The sequence below is a fragment of the Pagrus pagrus genome (genome assembly GCF_965226575.1).
Source record: "Pagrus pagrus genome assembly, chromosome: 19".
In the NCBI taxonomy this organism is placed as follows: domain Eukaryota; kingdom Metazoa; phylum Chordata; class Actinopteri; order Spariformes; family Sparidae; genus Pagrus; species Pagrus pagrus.
The window spans coordinates 28397085-28421778 of NC_140203.1; the positions used below are offsets into that span (position 1 = coordinate 28397085).

At 41.1% G+C, this 24694-nt stretch overlaps 1 protein-coding gene across 1 annotated transcript in view; it reads left to right on the forward strand.

The window, feature by feature from the left end:
* LOC311249001 (uncharacterized protein) overlaps positions 1-23020 on the forward strand; it is a 33904-nt gene extending 10884 nt beyond the window's left edge. The window contains exons 9-18 of the mRNA XM_084339654.1: positions 593-678; positions 1038-1119; positions 1215-1300; positions 1395-1482; positions 19226-19274; positions 19442-19529; positions 20140-20240; positions 20463-20547; positions 22122-22226; positions 22357-23020. Of these exons, the coding sequence (XP_084195780.1) occupies positions 593-678; positions 1038-1119; positions 1215-1300; positions 1395-1482; positions 19226-19274; positions 19442-19529; positions 20140-20240; positions 20463-20547; positions 22122-22226; positions 22357-22461 (875 nt within the window). The 3' untranslated portion in view covers positions 22462-23020. The remainder of the gene's footprint in view (positions 1-592; positions 679-1037; positions 1120-1214; positions 1301-1394; positions 1483-19225; positions 19275-19441; positions 19530-20139; positions 20241-20462; positions 20548-22121; positions 22227-22356) is intronic.
* Positions 23021-24694: the final 1674 nt, after the last annotated feature.

Consider the following 24694-nt stretch of genomic DNA (forward strand, 5'->3'; position numbering starts at 1 on the left):
TATATAGTATAATACATTAACTGATTTACATTTACATACACAAATTTAGTCAGTCCCGTGTTATGATTCAGTGTATTTTTGTTGTGTTTTAGTTTGAAATCAGGCCCTGGTGTGTCTCTTCTTCCATTTCAATTTCTCCTGTGTGTTCTTCCCTCTGTGTTTTTCTCTTCATTACCTCACCTGTTCTCTTCCCTCCTCACTCTCCTCACCTGTTCCTCGTCTTGTCATTAGTGTGTCTGTATATAGTCTTTGTCCTCCCTCTTGTCCCTGTCAGTTTGTTCCGTCAGCCTCTGTTTGTGATGTCCGTGTCTGTTCCTGGTTACCCCGTCTTAGTCTATTGTACCTTGTGTCTCCTATTTGGTATGTTTTTGGCTTCCTACTCCTCATATTGATTTGAACTTTGCTTTTTCTTTGCACTTAGTTTTTTGAGCATTTAGTTGCTGCTTTGCATTTTGTCTTGTTTGCTTGTGGGTGTAGGATCCCTTGGTTTTTGTATTTAGTCAGATCTTCCTTAACATCCTGGATCATACAAAATTGATTTCTGAAAAAGTTTTAGATACCACAAAGTTAATCAATGATCATTTGTTTTTAGACAAGTTGGTGTGGCAGAAATGGGAAGTGAAGGGAGAATCACCTGCTGCCTGCAGTGGGCAAACGCTGACTGCACACCATGATAAAGTAAACACACAGACACACACTGGTCTGTCCTTATAATAAGTTATTGAGCGCTTGCCGTCTTGACCCCTTGAATGTAAACGCTATGGCTGTCATGGTCAGGGACAGTGACTGTCGAGGCAGTGCTGAGGCTGCACCCTGCTGCTGCAGTTCCAAAATGAAGAACGCTTCCAGGCAGTAGCTGTCTGACAGCACATTTAGTATAATATGTTATTATGTCCCTTTTATAAAGCTAGGGACTTTATAAAGGTGTATACATACACCCAAGTGCATGAATGCAATATAAATGATTTATTTCTAGTACTAATTTATTATTATATTCTTTGTTCTGAATGTAAATATTTTTTTTAAATCCTTTGGAGGATATCTACCTGTTTGGTGGCAAAAGTAAAAATCAGGACGGCACAGTGACATCTTCGAATGAAATCCATAAACTCAGTATTGGTGAGTGAGATGCAGCAGATTGACTGACATTCAAACTATGAATTATTGATACGAGTCACAGGATAGAGTCATATTTCTCACATGTGTCTTTCCAGCTAAGATGAAGTGGAAGGTTCCTCTGTATGTTGGGATTCCTCCCGGCCAACGTAATGGACACACTGCCTTCATCCTCCACAGCCATGTCAGTGTGAAATTCAAGCTTAAAATTATATTATTTTTATTATTATTATAATTATACAAAAGAAACCCTTTCACTGTGCTTATTTGGTTGACAGCTGTTCGTATTTGGAGGCAAGAGTGAAGAGCAGGAGTTTAATGACCTGAAGGTGATGAAACTCATTAACCCCTCAGAGAGACAACCAGGTAATTTACTCATTTATGTTGTTTTAATAATTTTTTTTTAATTTTCTTGCTTATTTTACAGTTATGCCCTGTATCTTTTAAAATACATGTTAATATCCACAAAATGTACGAATATAGACTAAATTTACGGGTCTAATGTAAGATAACATGAGATTTGCATAGATTTGTTTGTTTCAGATATCTTGTATAATATGGAGGTTTTCACAACAAATACTTAGCATAAATGTGTTTTTTTTAATATATATATTTTTATTGCCAAGTGCACATTGGATGGAGTACATGTCTCTCACAAAGCAATCATAGTTTTATTATTTTTTGTAATATACAAGGGGAATAAAAAAGAAAAAATGTAAAACAAAACGAACAAAAAAAAAAAAACTAACACGGCAGCATCATCAAACATAAATAGATTGGATATGACAATATGGCGGATTACTACACAGCTTGGGTACTGTGGCAAAACAACAGCAACAGAAAAATTCCATACCATATGGCAGAGAAAAGGACCTGCTTACAGTCAGCATCATCACAGAGCTGGAATCATTCATATTGTAACATTAACCTCTCTCAAGTCCTTCAGATATTTTAATACAGGCTCCCATACTTTATCAAAAATTGCCTGTCTGCCTGCATTTTTATATCTATGTTTCTCCATACATAGGGTCTCACTGAGCTCCCTCATCCACATTTCAATTGAAGGTACATTATCTGACTTCCAGTGTCTTAGGATAAGTCTTTTAGCCAAAATGGCACCAAAACATAGACTGTTGTACAGACTTTGTATTGTTAGAGTACTGAGTCCAGTCACCCGCTGATCCCAGAATGGCCACCAAGTGGCAGGGTTCACACAACCTTTTAAATGCCTTTGAGTAAAAATCAAATATTGAAGACCAGAATAAGTGAAAACTGGGACACGTCCAAAGTTGATGAGTGAGTGTTCCAACCTGATTCTTGCATTTGTTACACAATGCTGATACATTAGGATACATTTTGTTAACTTTTAGCTTTGAGTAATGTAATCTTTGTAAAATTTTGAACTGAATTAGTTTATGCCTAGCATTTATTGAGTAACGATGAATATTCAAAAAACACATTTCCCAGTATTCTATAGAAAGGGGGACTCCCAGGTCAGACTCCCACTCGGACCTTTGTTTTTCTGTACTCGTTTCTATCTGAATGAAGAGTGTCTGGTATAGGCTTGATACTGTTCCTTTTTTACCTGGCGTAAAAAGTTGATGCACATCATTTCCAATCATTGGGCCAAGTTTCAAGTTTCTGGGCCATTCCAGCTCACGGGAATTTGAGCTCAAGCGGCAGAAAACAAATAATAATAATAATAATAATAATAATAATAACCCTTCTAAGATTGTACCGGTTTATTATTATTATTATTATTATTAGGGTGGTTATACGAAAACTTGCCATTTTGTGTCCCTCCAACAAAACTGCTCAGTAAATCTGAATAAATAATATATTTTAGTTTCCTTGATAAGCCTAGTAACATAGGCTACAAACTAATTAAAAGTTTTTTTCTTTTGTTTTTAGAGTTTTAAACCCTTTTTTGTGCAAAGCATCTTGCAAGAAATGTAAAAATGGCCTGTCCCACAGTATGATTTGTCTACCTTTACTAGCTAGTAAGGCCAAAAAAGTCACACTATCACATAAAAACTTAAACCTATATAAAGCCTCAAGTGTTGTTCCATTACTCATGAATGGATTTTATTCTTAATATGTGTTAAATGTTGATATAAACAACAATTTACTCGGGTCCCTGGGTTGTTGTCAACCCTGTTACTTTCAATGAAAACACCCCTTCAGAGATAATGGACTGTTCCGAAAGTTGCATCATTCCAGGTAGTGAAATCATCTGCCTTTTATGAAGTTGATGGTGAAAAAACAAGTGAGTGTCCTCTTTTTTTTAATGAATTTTCTTTGAGTTATGTAATGTCTGACAGGGGGGGACTAGCTCATTGTGTCAGCCCTGTTCCCACAAAAGCATACTTTAAAAAGTTATTTGTTTGAAATTTTAAATGTACATATATATATATATATATATATATATATATATATATAACAACATTTAAGCCTCTCATGAATGCACACCATGTGGTGTCATTACATTACATTTACCACATGGCTAGTAATGGCTGCCAATAACATTTTTCGTCAACCCTGTTATCGTAACAAAAGCATATACTTTCGTCAACCCTGTTACCATTCTAGGGTTTTTCTATTTATTCTACTGATTCTACTGGCGGGCTACAATTTGTTGAGGTTACTGACCTATACTGATCTATCTTTTTAGATAGATTAAGATCTTTTTATTTTAATAAAAAAAATATTCAGATTAGTCATGCTGAATGAAAGATTTAGGAATGTCCCATTATAACTTGATTATAGCCTTAACTGTAACTTAAACAAGCAGTATAACCAATACGGTAACTGTTGTCAACCCTGTTACTTGTATAATATTCTAATATAATGTAAAAAAATGAAAAGACAAATGTAAAATCAACTCATTGTATATGTTAAGTAAAAGAGACCAGTAATCCACTCAAAGAAATTGTGGTATTATTATTTAAATGAGCATCTTCACTCATGGAAAAAAGTCAAATCCTCAATATTCCCACTTTGTAAACACACTTAGTGTAACAAGGGGGGTTGTATCTTTCACTGTATATCAGATTTGTTTTAAATTTGGATTTAAAGCCTTTTCAAACAGTAACTGATATGTCAGTAACAGGGTTGACAAAACACATATGTATGTTGATTATATGTGAAAATAAATAAAAAAATAAGATGGCCTGAGATGGCACGGCACATTTTTCTGAAAGGTAAGGATATACTTCATCCAAAAAGGGGCTTAAAGACTTTTAAAACAGTACTGTGAAAATCAAACATTAAGAATGGTAAATGGCACGTTTTCGTATAATGACCCATTTTTTGTTGTCTGCCGCTTGAGCTCAAATTCCGGTGAGCTGGAATGGCCCAGAGACTTGAAACTTGGCCCAATGATTGGAAATGATGTGCATCAACTTTTATTAAAATATGAGCCAATGAATGTTCGCAATGGGCGGAGCTTAGAAATGATTGGCCATAACTCCTACACCCTTTGCCCTATCATCACAAAACTTGGTAGGCAGGTTCACAACGGGACTGGGAATCTGCCTACTGAAGTATTTTGAGCTCAACCTTTGCATAATGTGAAAAACAGTAAAGTGAATAAAACCTTTGCAAAATTGACCCTATCAACACAAAATTTGGCATACAGCCTCGGAGGATGAAAAGACAAGTTTCTATTATAAATGAGCCAGATTTGTCAAAAAACATGGCCGCCACGGACCAATAAACGTTCGCAATGGGCGGAGCTTAGAAATGATTGGCCATAACCCGCAGATTCCACTGGATACGGTACGGCTGCGTTACGGCTCCGCCACGGCGGCGGAGCTGATCCGTAGCACCGGGGATCTATAATATAACCTGGATATGACGAAGCCTCTCAGCAGGCACGCCGATTTTTTCCAGTGGCCACAGTATTGCAACAAAAAATCCCATGGGGCCCAGAAAGCATTTTTCCCATAAGCCGTAATAGTAAAAGAGAAGCCTGTAAAACTGTCCTCAGGACACCTCCAGCTGTAACCACTGTTAACTGCTAATCTTTGTATTCCATATTTTTAAGTCATGGACTTTTAAACCGTCAAAAAGTTTTCTAAAGGCCAGAAAAGCCCCCCCAAAGTCTCATTTTTCATGGTGACGTCACAGCTGTGTGCGTGCACTCCCAAGCGCGGTCGTGCTGTGTCTCGGGAGCGAGGATGCCTGTTGGCTGAATGACGGCTCTGAACGGGGCTAAACGTGGTGGGAAAAGTGAATTAAATGACTCCAGGGTGAGTCTTTTTCGAGACAGAGTTGTGATACAAGTTTGATATTTTAATGCCATGTATTTTTAAATGCAATTTTAAATGTATTTTGGCGTTAAATCACCCGCTTAATGACCGCATGTTCACTTACTGCCAGTGCCACTGCTGTGGAAAAGTCGAAAAGTTATTTACCATGCATGTGATAGTGTCGGTGATGTGTGTCACCAGGGTCTGATGACTGATGTTCAATATCCTTTTCATCCTGTCATAACAACCTTTTATTACGGTTTGAACCGTCTCAGTCTGATGGCCTGGAGTCAGCCAGCAGAGCATACTGATGATGATGCAAGTATAAACTACAACGCAATTAATAATAAAGATGAATAAAATAGAAAAATATAAGATAAAATTAATTAAGAAATGCACTTTTTACTTACGTAATGTCAAAGCATTCTCTATTTAAAGAAAGTAAGAAACAACAGTCAACATGCAGTCACATGTTATACTCTCACTTGGCTCTTACAAACTATTTTTCAGTTTTGCAGACTGTAATCACAAATTAAACAATTTTTACTTGGGACAGATTTGTTTGAGCCTTGAAAATATTTTACAATTATTGTTTATACATATGTGCACAATCAACTTAATATGAATAATGGCACTTGCACTTCGGTAGAGATATCTGCACTTTATTGGATTCACACACAACATTGTTTACACATCACACCAGCTCCACCTGAAAGGGAGAGTCAGGATCCTGAATAGAGGGAGATTGGACATGCTCTATCACTTTGTTAGTATTTGGTGGGATATGTGCCATCATTACTGTGGCTCACATGTGTAGACTATAGTACCATAAGTGTGTGCATTTAGTTGAGTCACTGTACAGTATGAAACACTAAACAGACAGTCGCTCTGGCCACAGGCTCAGCTCTCTCATCTCGGTGAAAAAAAAAAAAAAAAAGCTCCCATCTCTGTGGCACCGTGAGTCCGCGACAACGCGCCCCGTAACATGTAATCTGTTGTTTATGACAGATCAGACTACACAAATACACACAACATAACATGTATATGATAATCCATCGATTGACTTCGCTGAAAACAAATGCATACGACCGGGAGGAGGGTTAGGAAAACAGCGGAGAACAACGTTTTATCCTTTCTTAGAAAAAATAAAACACAACCACGTGTAGTCTATAACCATGACTTTGAGAACATCATCGGTTGATGTGCCTATAAATCCATCATTTGATTGTGTAGATCTGTCGTCACCGCTCAAACTCATCCACAAGCACTCATGAACACGCAGCGCTTGTCCAGAACGCAATTTGCTCGTTCTCATTGCCCCAGGGCATGATGGGAGGCCCCAGAGCATCATGGGGGGTGACTCAACTGCGCATGCTCTATGGGCCCCATAACGCGGAAGTAAACCCGGAAGTCAGAAACTTTTTCGGCGTATGCGCCAGGCGAGCAACTCCGTTGAAATCAACAGCGGCCATTTTCCGGTCCTGTATCCACTAATAATACATCCATGCGTAGCACTCTAGACTATGTGTTAACTTCCACCAGGACCGCTGCGCTGCGTGTCTGCTGCGTCCCAGCTCCGGCAGTCCGCAGCCCTGCGGAGCAGATACGCAGGACTTCTATTCTGGCGGACGCCGCAACACAACGCAGCAATTCAGCCGAATTTAGCACAGAGCAGACAAGAAGTCAGACACGAAACAACCACAAGACATCCGGTTGATTTTCAAAATAAAATACTCTGTGTTGATACAAACACAAAAACCTCAAAAAAGAGACAAATACAAGGTCTTCTTCTAATCCGTCGGTCGGAAACACTTCGTGTTGTTGTGTTTATAACACATACATATAACTGCGGTCGTTTGTGATTACGTAATTATCGCGGGAATTCCTCGGTTTCATTTCTCCAGCTGATCGGCGGAGCTGCGCCGTGGCGGACCCAAAACGCAACTGGTGGGGGTTGCTGGATGAGGACGACGGAGCACAATCGTACCGGGCTGTAACGCAGCCGTACCATAGCTGTACCGTATCCAGTGGAATCTGCGGGTAACTCCTACAGCCTTTGCCCTATCATCACAAAACGTGGTGGGCATGTCCACAACGGGACTGGGAATATGCCTACCAAAGCATTTTGAGCTCAACCTATAGGGGGCGCTATAAATGCCACACATGCGTATCTCAAAGACCATTTGACGGAATTTCACGGAATTTGGTATGCATGCACGTGGGGTGACTATTAACTAATATCTTGACTGCCATGTTGATAGGTGAAAGTGGGCGTGGCCTGTTCCTCATTAACCGCCATTGTTTGCGTTTTAATCATTTATGGTGAGCCAGAAAGGACCTACAGACATGAAACTTGGTAGGTCGAGTGTAAATGATGTCCAAATGCTGCTCAAAACATTTGATCCCAATCGGCCTAATGGGGGCGCTATAACAAAGTGTAAACTTCGAAAGGCTCTCCCTGCCAAGCCATAAGTGCTATTGACTTGAAGTTTTTCCTACACATATTCCTGATAGTCCTCTACAAAAAAGCCTCTTGCACCATGACAGCCGATATTACAGATTTTTTGCTAATTTGCATAATGTGAAAAACAGTAAAGTGAATAAAACTTTTGCAAAATTGACCCTATCAACACCAAATTTGGTATACAGCCTCGGGGGATGAAAAGCCAAGTTTCTATTATACATGAGCCAGATTGGTCTAAAAACATGGCCCCCACGGACCAATGAATGCTCACAATGGGCGGAGCTTAGAAATGATTGGCCATAACTCCTACATCCTTTGCCCTATCATCACAGATCTTGGTGAGCAGGTTCACAACGGGACTGGGAATCTGCCTACCAAAGCATTTTGAGCTCAACCTATAGGGGGCGCTATAAATGCCACACATGCGTATCTAAAAGACCATTGGACGGAATTTCACCAAATTAGGCATGCATGCTCTAGGGGTGACTATTAACTAATGTCTTGACTGCCATGTTGATAGGTGAAAGTGGGCGTGGCCTGTTCGTCATTTATCGTCATTGTTTGCATTTTAATCATTTATGGCGAGCTGGGAGGACCTAGAGACACAAAACTTGGTACGTTGAGTATAAATGATGTCCAAATACTGCTCAAAAAATTTGATCCCAATCAGCCTAATGGGGGCGCTATAACAAAGTGTAAACTTCAAAAGGCTCTCCCCATCAGGCCATGAGGGCTATTGACTTGAAATGTTTTCTACACGCCCTGCTGATAGTCCTCTACAAAAAAGCCTTTTGCACCATGAAAGCCAATATTACAGATGTTTTGCTAATTTGCATAATGTGAAAAACAGTAAAGTGAATAAAACTTTTGCAAAATTGACCCTATCAACACCAAATTTGGTATACAGCCTCGGGGGATGAAAAGCCAAGTTTCTATTATAAATGAGCCAGATTGGTCAAAAAACATGGCCCCCACGGACCAATGAATGCTCACAATGGGCGGAGCTTAGAAATGATTGGCCATAACTCCTACATCCTTTGCCCTATCATCGCAAATCTTGGTGGGCAGGTTCACAACGGGACTGGGAATCTGCCTACAAAAGCATTTTGAGCTCAACCTATAGGGGGCGCTATAAATGCCACACATGCGTATCTAAGAGACCATTGGACGGAATTTAACCAAATTAGGTATGCATGCTCTAGGGGTGACTATTAACTAATGTCTTGACTGCCATGTTGATAGGTGAAAGTGGGCGTGGCCTGTTCGTCATTTATCGTCATTGTTTGCATTTTAATCATTTATGGCGAGCTGGGAGGACCTAGAGACACGAAACTTGGTACGTCGAGTATAAATGATGTCCAAATGCTGCTCAAAAAATTTGATCCCAATCAGCCTAATGGGGGCGCTATAACATAAGAGTGTAAGTTTCGAAAGGCTCTCCCCACCAAGCCATATGTGCTATTGACTTGAAATTTTTCGTACATGTCCTCCTGATAGTCCTCTACCAAAAAAAAGCCTCTTCAGGGTGGCTGGTTTGGGACGAAAGAGGTTAGAACCCGTGGATTTCCGCTTGCGGCTATATTTATTATTATTATTTGTTGTCTGCCGCTTGAGCTCAAATTCCCGTGAGCTGGAATGGGCCAGAAACTTGAAACTTGGCCCAATGATTGGAAATGATGTGCATCAACTTTTATCAAAATATGAGCCCAGTTGGCCAGATGGTGGCGCTGTAATCAAGGTTTGAAAATGCGTTTTTCAGAAGGCCACGCCCCTCACACCGTAAGTCCGATTGACTTGAAATTTGACACACAAGTCCAGCTCAATGTGCTCTACAAAAAATATCATTGGACCATAAAGGTCCATCGAACTAGATTTTTTGCTAATTTGCATAATGTGAAAAACAGTAAAGTGAATAAAACTTTTGCAAAATTGACCCCATCAACACCAAATTTGGTATACAGCCTCGGGGGATGAAAATAGAAGTTCCTATCATAAATGAGCCAGATTGGTCAAAAAACATGGCCGCCACGGACCAAGGAATGTTCGCAATGGGCGGAGCTTAGAAATGATTGGCCATAACTCCTACACCCTTTGCCCTATCATCACAAAACCTGGTGGGCAGGACCACAACGGGACTGGGAATCTGCCTACCAAAGCATTTTGAGCTCAACCTATAGGGGGCGCTATAAATGCCACACATGCGTATCTCAAAGACCATTGGACGGAATTTCACCAAATTTGGTATGCATGCTCTAGGTGTGACTATTAACTAATATCTTGACTGCCATGTTGATAGGTGAAAGTGGGCGTGGCCTGTTCCTCATTAACCGCCATTGTTTGCGTTTTAATCATTTATGGTGAGCCAGAAGGACATAGAGACACGAAACTTGTTACGTCGAGTGTAAATGATGTCCAAATGCTGCTCAAAACATTTGATCCCAATCGGCCTAATGGGGGCGCTATAGCATAAGAGTGTAAGCTTCGAAAGGCTCTCCCCACCAACCTATAAGTGCTATTGACTTGAAATTTTTTGTACATATCCTCCTGATAGTCCTCTACAAAAAAGCCTCTTCAGGATGGCTTCAGGGTGGCTGGTTTGGGACAAAAGAGGTTAGAAACCGCAGATTGCCGCTTGCGGCTATATTTTTAACTATTCTTTCAAGTGCAGGGTGCTGTGGAATTTCTGACAGCGTTGATACATGGTTCTTTATACAATTTCTGACCTGCAGATAGCGGAAAAATGCAAGACTGGCAGGTTATGCTTAGCTTTCAGTTGTTCAAATGACATCAGGTGCCCCCCCAGTACAGATCGCTCAGGGACCCCACTCCCTTCTCCCTCCAACGAGCAAACACTGGGTCTCCAGCAGAAGGCTTGAAAGCATGGTTGTTACAGATTGGCGTATCCCTGTACTAGGGCATTAACAGAAAAGCCGACTTGTCGACGCGTCAACGTCAGTGGCGCAAGTCGACGACCCCTGAGACGAGTCGTGTTTTTTTTTTTTTGTTGGGCAGTGAACAGTGACAACAAATTTGTCTTCAAAATTAGAGCTTTACATTGCATCCCATTGGATTTTAGAACTGGGTTCTTAGCGGGGGGCTTTTAATTTGAAAGTAGTGACCATTCGTAGCTTGCCGCTACACAACAAGCTGACAGCAGCTACTAGCTGTTTGGTTGTGTCCGCTGGCTGTCAGCTACAGAGACCGAGGAGACACTAGCGTCTCCTGGATCTCAGCGACTTTCCAGTTGCTCATCTTGACGTCCGTGGATGAAGTGATGGACTGATTGCTGTGATCAGCTGTTTCCTGGTTTTAAAACTCTCCGGCTGTGGGCCAGAGACACATCCAATGTATGTAGGTGTTCCTCCGCTGTGTCAATGTGATGACGTCATCAAATGACGTGTCGACTTGACTTCGACTTTATTGACGGATAAGTCGACTTGAAAAAATATGAAGTCACTAATGCCCTACCCTGTACATATTTGGGGCCTTCAAATGTGATTTAATTTGATTCCAAATTTTTATTGAGTTGTGTATCATAAAGTTACCTTTGTGCAGTGATTTGTTAATTTTGATGGGGCTGTTCAATAGGATTAGAAGTGAGGTCCCTTCACACCCTGCTTGCTCTAAAGAAAGCCAGGCAGGAGGTGGATTGGTTGCATCCTCTGTGAGGTTTGAGCTCCTCCAGAAAGCCAGAATATTTAGATGTGCTACCCAATAAAAACATTTGAAGTCTGGTAAACTGAAGCCTCCCACTTGTTTTAATTTACAGAGGTGTTTTTTGTTTATACGTGCCACTTTATTTTGCAAAGAAAAGGGATCACTACTGAGTCCAATTTCCTGAAGTATGCTTGTGGAATGCAGGATGGTATTGATTGGAAAATATATAAAAAGCGTGGGAGAACTACCATTTTAATGGCATTTATTCTCCCGACAAGTGATAGCGGAAGGGTCTTTCAGAATTCAATATTCTTCTTCAGTTGGTTCATTTTTAAATTCCAGTTTTCCTCAAGTAGCAGGCCAGGTTTCCTGGTGACATACACCCCTAGATACATGAACCTGTCCTTAGCGATTTTAAAGGGAACATAATTCAGGGTGGTACTGTTATGATTTAAATGTACTGGCATTAATTCGCTTTATCCCAATTTATTTGAAAGCCCGAAAGGAAGCCGAAGTGGTTGAATACCTCCATGATTGACGGAATGGACTCTTTTGGGTTAGAAACATACAATAATATGTCATCCGCGTAGAGCGACAGATGGCGTTCTTGCCCTTTAATAGAGACAGGTGATATCTTGGGGCGCTGGCGTATTGTTGTAGCTATCGTTTCTACAACCAAATCGAAAAGGTAGGGGGAGCTAGGATCTCCTTGTCTAGTTCCACGAAGTAGTGGGAATTCAGAGGAGACATCTTGGTTTGTAATAACACTTGCAGTCGGATAAGCATACAAAATCTGTTTCCAATCAATAAATACCTTCCCAAAACCAAATGCGTTTAAGGTCTCATACATGTACGGCCACTCGACCTGGTCAAAGGCCTTTTGAGCATCAACTGATATTACAAGTAGGGGTGGGCGATATGGCAAAAATATATCACAATTTTTTAAAAATAAAATCACGATTTTGATTTTATCACGATCTTAAATCAAAAAAAGAAAAACAGACAATTTAGGCCAAAGAACCTTTCTGAACAGATTTTAATTTAAATAGTTGCAGTTTTGCCAACATGTGCAAACAACGTAAACATACTAAAAGGTAAACAATAACACTCTGATAAAGTGCACTCTTGCAACATAAAAGGTAGCTTTCAATAAACATGAAAGTAAAATATCAATGAAGACATTACTGTTTGTTTTATTCAACAGTCATTTTAACAGGATTTAAGTATATCAAAACACTAAATAGCAGAGGTGGGAATTGTGGAGTCATCAAGTCATCTCCATGCCATGTATTTGTTCTGTTCATGCAGTAAACCAGCTGAGTCCGATCAGCACAGCTCTTCAGCCAGGAAGGTGAGCTAATTAGTGAATGCACCTGGTTCAGTGACTGAGCAGAACAAATACATGGCATGGAGATGACTTGATGACTCCACAATTCCCACCTCTGCTAAATAGCTTATTGAAAAGGGTCAAATAAGTCCGTCAGTGGTCGGACTATCCGACGAGGGGGGGGTCGCGGTAATTTGAACACTCTACAATTAGCGCGATATTGCGCATTTACCGCGACCTATCCATGCGCCCGTGTGTGTGTGTGCGTGCCCGCCCGCCCGCACCCGAGAGAGGCGGTAGGTGCAGGGGCTAACTGGCAGAGATGAGAGATGGTGAAACGCTGTTTTTTTTGTTTTGTTTTTTAAAAAAGCGGCCAACTCCTCCGTTTGGCTTTCTGCCATGGCTTTCTGCCATGGCTCTCCATGCGGCTCTCCACCACTACACACATAAACAAGGAGGCGGGTGAGAAAGCTTGTCACTGTCCGTAATTCGCTATGATTGGTCGGTCAGGTTGACGACGTAATACGTTTGGTGCGTCGGTGAATCGGCATAGAACTGCAATTTATAGAATATGCCCAAGACGATCCTACGATCTCTGCACTTTGGCAGATCGTCTACACATTCTAATCCTTCACGATCTAATATCGTCATATCGCCCATCCCTAATTACAACTGTTTCTGTATTATGTTTAGTATAAAGTATGTTGAATAAACGTCTTAAATTAAAATAAATATGCCTATTAGGAATAAAACCTGTTTGGTCAGGATGCACGATTGTATGAATATGTGATTTTAAGCGGTTTGCCAGAATTTTGCTAATCAGTTTTGTTTCGTTTGGAATCAGTGACACTGGTCTATACGATGAGGCTTCCAGTTCGTCCCTGCCCTTCTTCAAAATTAATGAGATGTCTGCTCTATAAAGTGTTTGAGGTAATCTACCCCTTGCTGCAGCGTGCTGAAACATACACAGTAGGAGCGGGGCTAATTCCTTGTAGAAACACTTATAAAATTCTATGGTGAACCTGTCTGGCCCAGGTGTTTTGTTATTTGGAGATTCTTTAACTGCTTGTATAATCTCTTCAATAGAGATCTTCTTATCAAGCAGAGCTACTGCTTCAGGGCTAAGTTGAGGTAGGTTTAGTTGGGAAAGAAATGATTTACTTCTGTCAGTATTATGATTACCATTTGACTTGTATAATTTTGAGTAGAATTCCATAAAATGCATGTTTATTTCTTTAGGGTCTGTGAGAATAGTTCCCGAACCTGATCTTATTCTGTGTATAGCCTGCGAGGCTCGAATGTGCCTCAATTGGCGTGCAAGTAATTTCTGGGGTTTGTCACCTATCTCGAATTGCATCTGTTTGATTTTACTTAAAGCTGGAGTGTGTAAGTTATTTCTGGCGTCATTTGGTCAGAAATCAATAACAACCGTTCAGCATATTGTAATTCATAGTGTTATGACAGAACACTGGACATCTGTGTCTCCTCTTGGCTCTGTATTCAGGCTTTAAAAAAATCAGTGCTGTGACGGCAGTGTTCAGCCAATCACAGTTCATTTTACAGAGCAAGCCAAAAAAAGGAAGACCGATGTAGAGAAACGAGAGTCTAAGAGGAAAGTGACAATAGACGGAATAAATCGTGTGTAAACATTGGACAAGCATATCCGAGGTGGAGAGAGCTTAGCGATAGCATCGGGCTGAAGTTGGATACTGAGCTTGCTGTTCTTCTCCGGGACAGGTGAGCCTCCAATGCAAGTTTTACGTAGCTGATAATCTAAAGGTGGTAGTAATTGGCTGTGTAGTTGAAATGACTGTGAATCTAATAAAGCAGGCGGTTTGTGGTCACAATTGACAAGTAATGTTGTGAGTTGATTAGCTTTATGCTAACCGTAGCCAAAGGCTCACGACAGCTACAAGCAAGTCAGAGCCAAAGTCAACGTCAAATGTATTGTCAGTAGCGTTATATATACACGACATACAGAGGACGTGTGCCATTTAGATATGGATGTGACAGTTATTTATTTTCAGGTTGGGGTGAAAAGAAGGAAGTGTATGAATAAAGTGGTTGTCTCCGATAGTCTGTGAATGTGGGGGTAATTGTTTACTTTAGCGTTATGTTTTATTATTCTTAGCATTCACACCTCTTTCCCGTGATATACGAGTGTTGCTGTTGTCATTAGATTATGCTGTGTAAGTATCATGTCAGTATGACAAATATCGTAGCGTTATTAGTGCCAGACATGTAGGCTATGTCATGCTGAGACATTAGCAAGAAATAATTGTTATCGGTCTCTATCGCTCTTCTAAACGATGTAAAAGGAATGTTTGTTTGTTCATGCGCTCAGTTTGTTCACAAGAGAAAGGTAAAGTACTTTCTTACCTGTAATTCGGCCACGGCAAGTGTATGACAGAAAAGCTCCGACGTGAATATTCCTAGCGCTAGCGCGGGTCCACGAGAGTGGAAAGTGAAAGTGTGGAGCTACGGAGTCGAAACAGGGAGGGGAGGGGGGAGCGCAGTTGTTTCCATCCCAGTCTCATGCGTTTTTCACATATTCTACAAACTCCAGCTTTAACTGCTTATTGACCTGAGAGGATAAGATTGTATTATATTCTTGCCTCAGAGAAATAATTGAATTCAGGGTGTTTGGGTCTGATGAGACGCCGTATGAATTTTCTAAATCAGTTATGGACTCGTCCAGTTCTACTAATCTTTTTTCTGACTGTTTTTTCCTATTTGCCATATAAGAGATTATGTTGCCTCTGAGCACTGCTTTAATGGCCTCCCATAGTGTCGAGTCATTGACATCTCCTGTGTCATTTGTAGCTATAATTTCTGGCAACCTTTCTGACATAAATTTCAAGAAGCTTTCATCTTTTAAAATGGTGTTATCAAATCTCCAGGTGTGAGCGCTCCTACGATGTTTAAATCTGATATCAAGGAATACTGGAGCATGGTCACTTATCAAAATATTATGGTAATGCGAGGCAACAACATTGGGAATCAGTTTTGAGTCTAACAACATGAAGTCAATCTTTGAGTACGAATTATGTACTGGAGAAAAAAAAAAAGAGTAGGCTCTAGTGGCGGGGTTGTGCAGTCTCCAAATATCCACAAGATTTAGGCTGTGCATTATGTTTTTTAGCACCTCACTAGATTTACTACTTACTGGTGCCTTCTGTGACTGTTTGCCTAGAGAGGCATCAATTACAAAGTTGAAGTCGCCCCCTATTACAATGTCACCCACATCTGGAATCCTATTCAAAACTGTTTGAAAAAATGATGGGTCATCAAAGTTTGGACGGTAAATATTTATCAAGGTAACTGGAATACCATTTAGTGTTCCTGATACAATTAAAAATCTACCATTGGGATCCCCGATTTTGCAACTGTGGTCAAATGATAGGTTTTTTTTAATAATAATGGCTACTCCTCTGGCTCTAGCCCCAAAGTTTGATTGAAATACCTCTGATCCCAAACCCATGCATAGTTTTTGTTTGGCTGTATTCTTAATGTGTGTCTCCTGTAGATAAATGACGTCTGCTTTTAAGCTTTTCAGATGTGCCGGTATTTTCCCTCTCTTGACTGGATGATTCAAGCCTCTGACGTTCCAGCTCACAATTCTTGCAACATCACCATTATTTGAAGACATAATGATAATACATATATATATGATAAGCATCGATTACACCCAAGTGTGCTGTGAAAGCTCCGCCATTGTAGTACCAGAACATCTGAGATGCTGCATTAGAACATGAACAAAGAGAACTAAACTATATAGAACAATGTAGTGTCCTCCGGGGCCCTCTGTCTCTTCTTCCCTCCCCTCTGAGAACGAACATCTCCTACATCTAACCAGCTATGCTCATAACCGTCCATAATAACCTGTGCCCGTAACCGCCCCCTCCTTACAGAGAGAATGTAAACAAACTGTCCATGTGCGCCGGGACACCATAGCTGGAGACAGACGTGGTCTTATGGGGATTCAGCTGTTCCCTGTGCCTTTAGCTGGGGTGTCTGTCTGCCGCGGGATTTTGTTGTCGTCTAGGGAACCTCTCAGCATCCTTCGGATTGGTGAATGAGCGTCTGAGCCGACTTACACCAAAAGCGTCGCTGGGTATCTGAAGCCGCATCTCAGCTCCGCCGCTCTGCATCTGGCTCTGATGCTGTCGAATCGCTGCCGTTGCTTCATTACCGCTTGACCCAGGTCCGGGAAAATATAGGCGTGCGCCCTCATATTGTAGGGGAAACTTCTGTGAAGAGTCTCAGGATGTGCTCCTTGACTGGATCATGATGAATCTGTGCGATGATTTGGCGAGGAGGGCCATCGGCTGCAGCTGCCCTGCCGCGGATCCTGTGCGCGCGGTCAACTGTGATTGGTTTGTTGCCAAAGTTTTCTTCTCCTAGTAGCTTCGGGATGAGTTTAGCAACAAAGTCTGTGGGGTTACCTTTTTCGGTTCCCTCTTTGACTTCAATAATGCGAATGTTTTGCCTCCTGGAACGTGAGACCAAGTCATCCAGTCTCTCACTGAGTGATTGGGCTGTGTCTTCCCATCTTGCACATCGGTCTTCCAAGGCTTTGATTCGGGTCTCATGCTCGTTCAGTCGGCTTTCATTAGAAGTCACTCTCTCCTCGATATCTGCCATTGTTTGCTTCAGGTCCGCAAGAGATATTTATGTGTCAAACCTTTTGTCGACATTTTGACTCAGCTGATTGATGGCAGACATGATGTCTGTCGAAGTTGCCGTCTCACTCAGCGGCGTATCGTCTGTGTGCTCACCACTAGCTTCTTCCATGTGGTTGCCGCTAGCGTTAGCCTCACTGTTAGCACCGTCGACTTGTTGTTGTTGATTTTCGGCTCCTTTGTTTGTATTACTTCTCCCCATCGTTCTGTTAAGCGTCTCCGACTGTTGCTGTCAAGCTTTTAAAAGTTCTTCTCGGTAAATTGTATTTTAAAATTTTTTAACTTGTATGAGGGAGTGGAGCCTCTATCGAATATGTCTCTCATCTCGCACCCCTAGCGGTCCACCGCATAAATGTGTTTTAACCAACTTTCAAGCAATATATTTCACAAACTAGTTGGCAACTTTACTGTCAGGACACCAGATACTGTGATGCATAAGACAGTGCTGAGTGTATAGACCTTTTTCACAACAGCCATTTTGTCTTGAGATAGGACAAATACAGGTGTTACCAATGATACTAATTAAGGTTCTGTTCCATTTAGTGTAGCAGAGCTTTTCTAATGAGCCAACATGCACAATAGCAGCACCCTGACTCTGTTTGGCCTGAATGGAATGGAAACTTAATTAGTGTCATTGGTAACACCTGTATTTGTCCTACTATCTCATGTCAAAATTGCTGCCGTGAAAAAGGTCTACTGGAGTCAAAGACGGCCCACTTTTCCCATCATGCATTGGGCTGAGTATTCCACTGGCATTCCAGCCAGTGTTTCTTCCTGTCTAATGGTTAACCTTCTTTCTCAAACCAAGAATGGGTTGTGGTTATTAGTCAGATGTTATGCCATCGCTACCAGACTGCTGTTACAGCATGATTAACGTCATTAGCATGGATAGCAATAGCATTGATATTAGCATGGATACAAACAGCATGGCTATTAACAGTGATAGCAATAGCCTTCACTCAGAAAATGCTAAGGTGAGGTTGTATTTTAGGACACACACACACACACACACACACACACACACACACACACACTAAATACAAAAAACCAGGGATCCTAGACCCACAAGACAAAATGCAAGTAGCAACGAAAAGGCTCAAAGTGCAAAGTAAAAGCAAGTTCAAATCAAAACGAGAAGTAGGAAACAAAAAACAAACCAAATGGGAGTCACAAGGAACTGACAGAGTGACAGGGGACATCACAGACAGAGGATGACGGAACGAACTGACAGAGACAAAAGGGAGGACAAAGACTATATATACAGACATACTAATGACAAGACGAGGAACAGGTGAGGGGAGGGAAGAGGACAGGTGAGGTAACGAAGGGAAAAACACAGAGGGAAGAACACACAGGAGAAATTGAAAAGGAAGAAGAGACACACCAGGGCCTGATTTCAAACTAAAACACAACAAAAAGACACTGAATCATAACAGAAAGGAGGTCTTCTTGGGCATTAAGAAGGTGCAAAGTTCATTAATTCACTGCTAAACTTTCCATCCACTCTCTAAAAGTTATTTGTCAAAAATGATAAAACATTGTCAGGAAATGACTCATATAACATGTTATTATAATCTGGCCAATACATTTTATTTGACCAGAATAAAAATATGGATAGCTTATTTTCAGACAGACTAATGGGGAACCTGTCAGGGAGTAGCACTTAGTGTACACATGAAAATGACAAAAGTAGTAGTGGGAAGATAAGGACAGGACTTTTTCTCCACAGTGATGAAAGAGATCCTGTCAGAGTTTGGTCTGCAGGGAGTCAGCCACAGGTCAGCAGTTGCTCTGTGTGTGTGTGTGTGTGTGTGTGTGTGTGTGTGTGTGTGTGTGTGTGTGTGTGTGTGTGTGTGTGTGTTCAGTTTGAGCCTCATGACATGTTCTGCTGAGTTTCATCTCTCAGTTTTAACACTTTGGTTTCATTCTGCTTTTGAATATTTAGCTTCACACCCACAAAAGTTCCCAACGTCCGCTATGAGTTGAGTGATGCCCCATCCAATCAGTCCAGGAAAACAGCAACTAATGCACAGGTGATGGACACAAGATGGATATATCACAGTTGGTATTTATAATATAGCTGGCAATATATCTTCAAATATATGGAGAAACTTCAAAAAGATATGAATCATTAAGATTTTGTTTCGAAAGCACATCCTCTATGTATAGTTTTGATATCAACTATTTTATAAAGGTAGACGGGTGATTTCATTCACATGTGGAAGGGCCCTAAAGCTAAATTCAGCCAGTATCCCAAAAAGGCTGTGCATGAGGAGAAGTAGAAGTTCCAGGGGGAGGAGCAGGTTTGCCAGAAGTAGCAGTCACAGTTGTAGTGCAGTGGTAGCAGCAACAGGCTAATAGCTGTAGTTTGGGCAGTAGCATAGCAGTAGTACTGTCAATAGAAGAAGTGTTACATGTTGCTTCAGAAGTAGGTGGAGCAGTAGTAGGAATAGCATCATTAGTCACAGTGGGTGTGGCAGTAGTAGCAGCAGTAGATGACAGTAGAAGCAGATTTGGGAGTAGTAGTTGTACAGTAGCAAAAGTAGATGTGGCAGTAGTTGTTCAGGTAGTTTATATACTTGTTGAAGCACGATGTCTGCTCACACTAATAATAACTCAGGCTACTTAATTTCCATTCTGCAGGTGTTTGTTCACAGAGACTTCAGTGCAGTTCGAGATCAGGCCATGAAAATGATCCAAACAGCCTTCACTCTGTTAGATCAGGAGTTCCAGAAACTGGATCGGTACATGTATCAAGTTTGCTTACCTTTTGTTTAGTATGTTTCACATATTTCAGAGCATTAATATCAACGCAAGTAATAAGAATGTCTCACATGAACATATCCACCATTTGTAAATCAAACTTCAGTGAAAAACTGATAGTCAGGTTCAATTTGAAGAGATCATCTGGTTGACTGACTACCAACTTATATTGATTTTCTCACTGCTACATTTCTTTTTTCCAGAGAGAAGTCAGAGTTGTCTAAAACTGCTGCTGCTGTGCAAAGAGAGAAAGAAGCTAATGAAGTCCACAGACAACAACAGCAACAGGTTCATCACTGCCTCGCTCAAATCTAATATTTTCAGTTTCATCCATTCTGTCCATCTAGTTTAATCTAATTTAATCAAATCCACTCTGTTCAGATTTGATCTTCATCTAATCTAACTTTAAGACTAATCGAATCCATTAATTCCCCAACCCCAACCCTTCTCTTACTATGTTTACTGTCAAGCACCAAAAAATTTGCAATAAATCAGATTTGGATTCTGATCTATCTAATGATCAGTCTAATCTTATTTGATCTATTCTAATCTCAACTAATCAGTTAAATAATCTAATCTTTCTAATCTGATGTAATATAATTGGATCTAACTGAATCAATCTAAAAAATGTATCATGTTAAAGGTATAGTTGGTAATGTTGGAGAGCTAGCAAGATTTGAAAGTGGCACCTCGTCTAAGCTCCACCCCCTTCTCCCCCTCCCATCAGTGCTCTGTCCAAAGCCCCGCCCCCACAAACTTGAACGCGCATCAGACAGTCCGTCAGCAGGGCAGAGGAGAGCCGTTAGCATTGGGCTAATACAAGCTACAAAAGTAGCTAAGTTGGCTAATGTTACATATTTCATGAAAATAACAAATCCCCCCCGAAGCAAAACAACTAATTACCTGTCCAACAGAAAGACAGCAACCTCTGCATCACTTCTGGAAGTGCTACCTTTGGCTGCATTTCCTCTGCCATTGTTGTCTCTTGCTAACTGTGCTAACTCTTCTTCTTCTACTGTTGTTTTATGGCTGTTGGCAAACAACTGTTAGGTGTGCATCACCGCCACCTTCTGACCTGAGCCGTTTCTCAATATGCGTTCTTCTCTGTACTTCTGTTCTTGTGGACTTGAGAAACGTCATCAGCGCCGGACCAAGTACTGTTCCAATTCAAAGTTTGCATCTGTCCAAGTACGGTCGAATACCCCGGATGTGTTCTTGCCCCACCCATTTCATCGAGGATGCATCGGTGGAGACTTGTGTGGACTTTGGGAAGTTATGTATCCCAGAATGCATTTCGTGATAGCAATGGCCGAGGAGCGGACCGTCCTCCCGTTCTCCCGTCCTCCCGTCCCCCGGGAGTTCGTTCTTCCAACTGAACTCCGCAAGTCCAGACTCCCGGAGTTCACAAGTTCGAACTTAGCACTGGGTATTGAGAAACGGCTCTGGAGTGTGGATCTCCTGCTAACTCCATATGGAGTGTGCTGAATATATCCGGCAACACGTGACACGTGATGAGTGCGCGCAGGGAGGAGGGGGGGGACAGAGGGGGGTGCAGGCAGGACGAGACATGAAGGCATCTGATTGGTTCTTTCAACTCGGACCGAGAGGGAGGGATTGGTCAGAGTTTTTGCAGGCCTGCAGCTGCCACAGAGGTCTGATTTATTTCGTTCCTTTTTCTGAACACATTATGTATGGACCACTCTCAGGGTGGGAAGACCATTTCACCCAGTATAACATAAAGTGTTACTGAACAGGATTACCAACTATACCTTTAATACGCTAATGATCACAAGTACATAACATCTGGACATCATTTTTGTGTTTTATAGTATTGAGAAATGAATCTTATTTGTGTACGTCAGGAGCTGCAAGAGATGCTGGACAAACATCGCTCTCAAAATGAGGCATGGCTCCGAACGAGAGCTGAGGAGAATGACCGTGAGAGGAGGGAGCTCTGCAGACTCAGAGTCAGTCAACACACTCACACACACAAGTCCCCCCACCCCCCATTTCTTGCTGTAATAACTTTGCCTGGTTGCTGTACTGCCACACACATAGGTGTCTATCTATCTGTCTATCTGATGGGTCTCTCATTAGGAGGAGGTGTTGCAGGAACAGGAGAGGCTGAAGGAGGAGCAAAGCAGCATCCAGAAACGCAGTGAACATCTTCTGTCCATCATGCAGCAGTTCAAAGGAATGTGAGATGGATAGGGATCTTTGAGTGGTGGGTAGATACAAATAGTTACATGGTTTCTCTGAAAGTGTTCTGGATGGGAAGGAGTGTACTCTGAGGGACTTCTCTTTATGTATTAAACTTTCCTTCAATAAAAATACTTTGCTACCCACCACTAATAGCACTACATTTGAGGTCACTTGTTTTTCTCAAAAAAAGTGGTAGGTTTAGAATCCAACTCTAGCTCTGGCAGTGTTTCAAGAGGTGATAGCCAACATGTGTAGGAACAGGGATGTTGTGGGATTCAGCATATGTAACCCTTCTACCACCGGCCCGTAAAATATGGAATCACTTTATGTGGCAATGAATAACAATAATAATAATAATAAATAATTATCATATGGTAAAAGGGACATCTCAGTTTTGTAAACCTTAATAAAATGTAAACACAAATATGGAAATTAACTTTAACACCAAGCAATAACACACAAACACACAACATCTCAGCTTGTTTTGTGGTTTTTGTATGAACAAATATTTAAATGCACATTAAAGGCAAAACCCTTGATGAAAAATAATAAAATAATAAGACCCTTGTAATTTTTGTAGTTTGTTCAACCTGAGTGCACTCTTTGTTTTAGGTTGTTATTTGAGCAAGCTTGCATTTAGAATTGTTGGCACACTTCAAAGTTGGAGCTCATAAAGAAACGAGACGATAACACCTCCATATGGGCAATGGTAACAGCTCCTACCGCAAGAAAATCCCTCTCGTATTTCTCCGTCTGAAGCAACACAACCCGATGAGCAGCAGGGGGGTGTTCCAGAAAGCGGGTTATGTGAAAACTCAGAGTTAGTTAACCCTGAGATGAGGGAAACTCTGGGTTTTCCGTTCCAGAAAGAGAGGTAACTGAAACTCTGGGTCAGTCACCATGGTCACATACTCTGTGAACATAACCTGCTCGCTGGCAGGTTTACTTAAGAAACCCTGAGTTTCTACCCGTCTCCTCCCACACAAAGAATTCTGTTTGACATGGATTGTCCGTTCATTCCGAATCCAATTGACATCGAAGCTCAAATAATTCGTAACGCTTTGCGTCGCGAGAGAATCTTCCGACCCAGATTGGATGTCCTGTCATTTCCAGAGGAATATCTCTTTGAACGTTACCGCTTTTCATCACACAGTATCATCTATCTTGAGAACATTCTCCGGCCACACATTACCAACCTCACACACCGCGGATGTGCACTCACATTGCTGCAAATTGTATGCATAGCGCTACGTTTTTTTGCAAACGGTAGTTTTCTGTACAACATCGGGGATGCAGAGCACATCGGAAAGGCAACAGTGTGTAGAGCGGTGAGGAAAGTTACCCTCGCACTGAAACGCCTGTTACCAATCATGGTGGTGTTCCCCGGACACAAACCTGTCAGAAACATCAAAGAGGAATTTCACAGGATTGCAGGTGACTGATATTTTTTTAAAATTATGATATACATCCTGCTGCGACCTTAGAGTGGGGTCAGTAGCTTAATCAGCTGTCATTTTGCAGGGCTTCCAAATGTGATATATATATATATATATATATATATATATATATATATATATATATATATATATATATATATATAAAATAAAAATAAAATATGAATGACTAATATAAATGACACAAGTGTATACTTGCATTTGATGTAAGCACTTGTGTCCTGGTGGGTGACAGGCTCAGATGAGCTTCCCCCGGGGATGCCTTCGGCCATAGTTTTGGCTGAGGGCCATCTCCTCAGCCTCCGTCAGAGGTGGTGGAGGTGGCCCTCCACCCGTTTTTCGGGCCTCTGCCTTCTTTCTGTTGGCTGAGCAGAACTCAAATGCTAATTTATTTATTTTAAATTAGTTTTTTATTGAGTGTTCCTGTACACATCGTCACATTTTAAATGTAGCCTACTTATAAAATAAAAATGTGTAAACATTGTATCACGTTTTAATCTACTAAGTGGTGTATTAAGTGGGAGGACGTGTTAAAACAGAATTTGGTTAGGGGTTTACATTACTAGGCTATTTGAAGTAGCCATTGAACTAATATTTACTTTAACAGCCTTAGTCAATTAAAAAATAATAATAATTAAAATCAAAGTGAGGTGCAATCGCCAAGCAAAACATGCCTTACCTTTTTGAATAATGTTTTTATATTTCAGTTTTAGCTGCTTCCAAGTTCTTTTTTCCCCCGTTGGATTGCACCTAAATGGAAATCAGATTTTATTCCTATT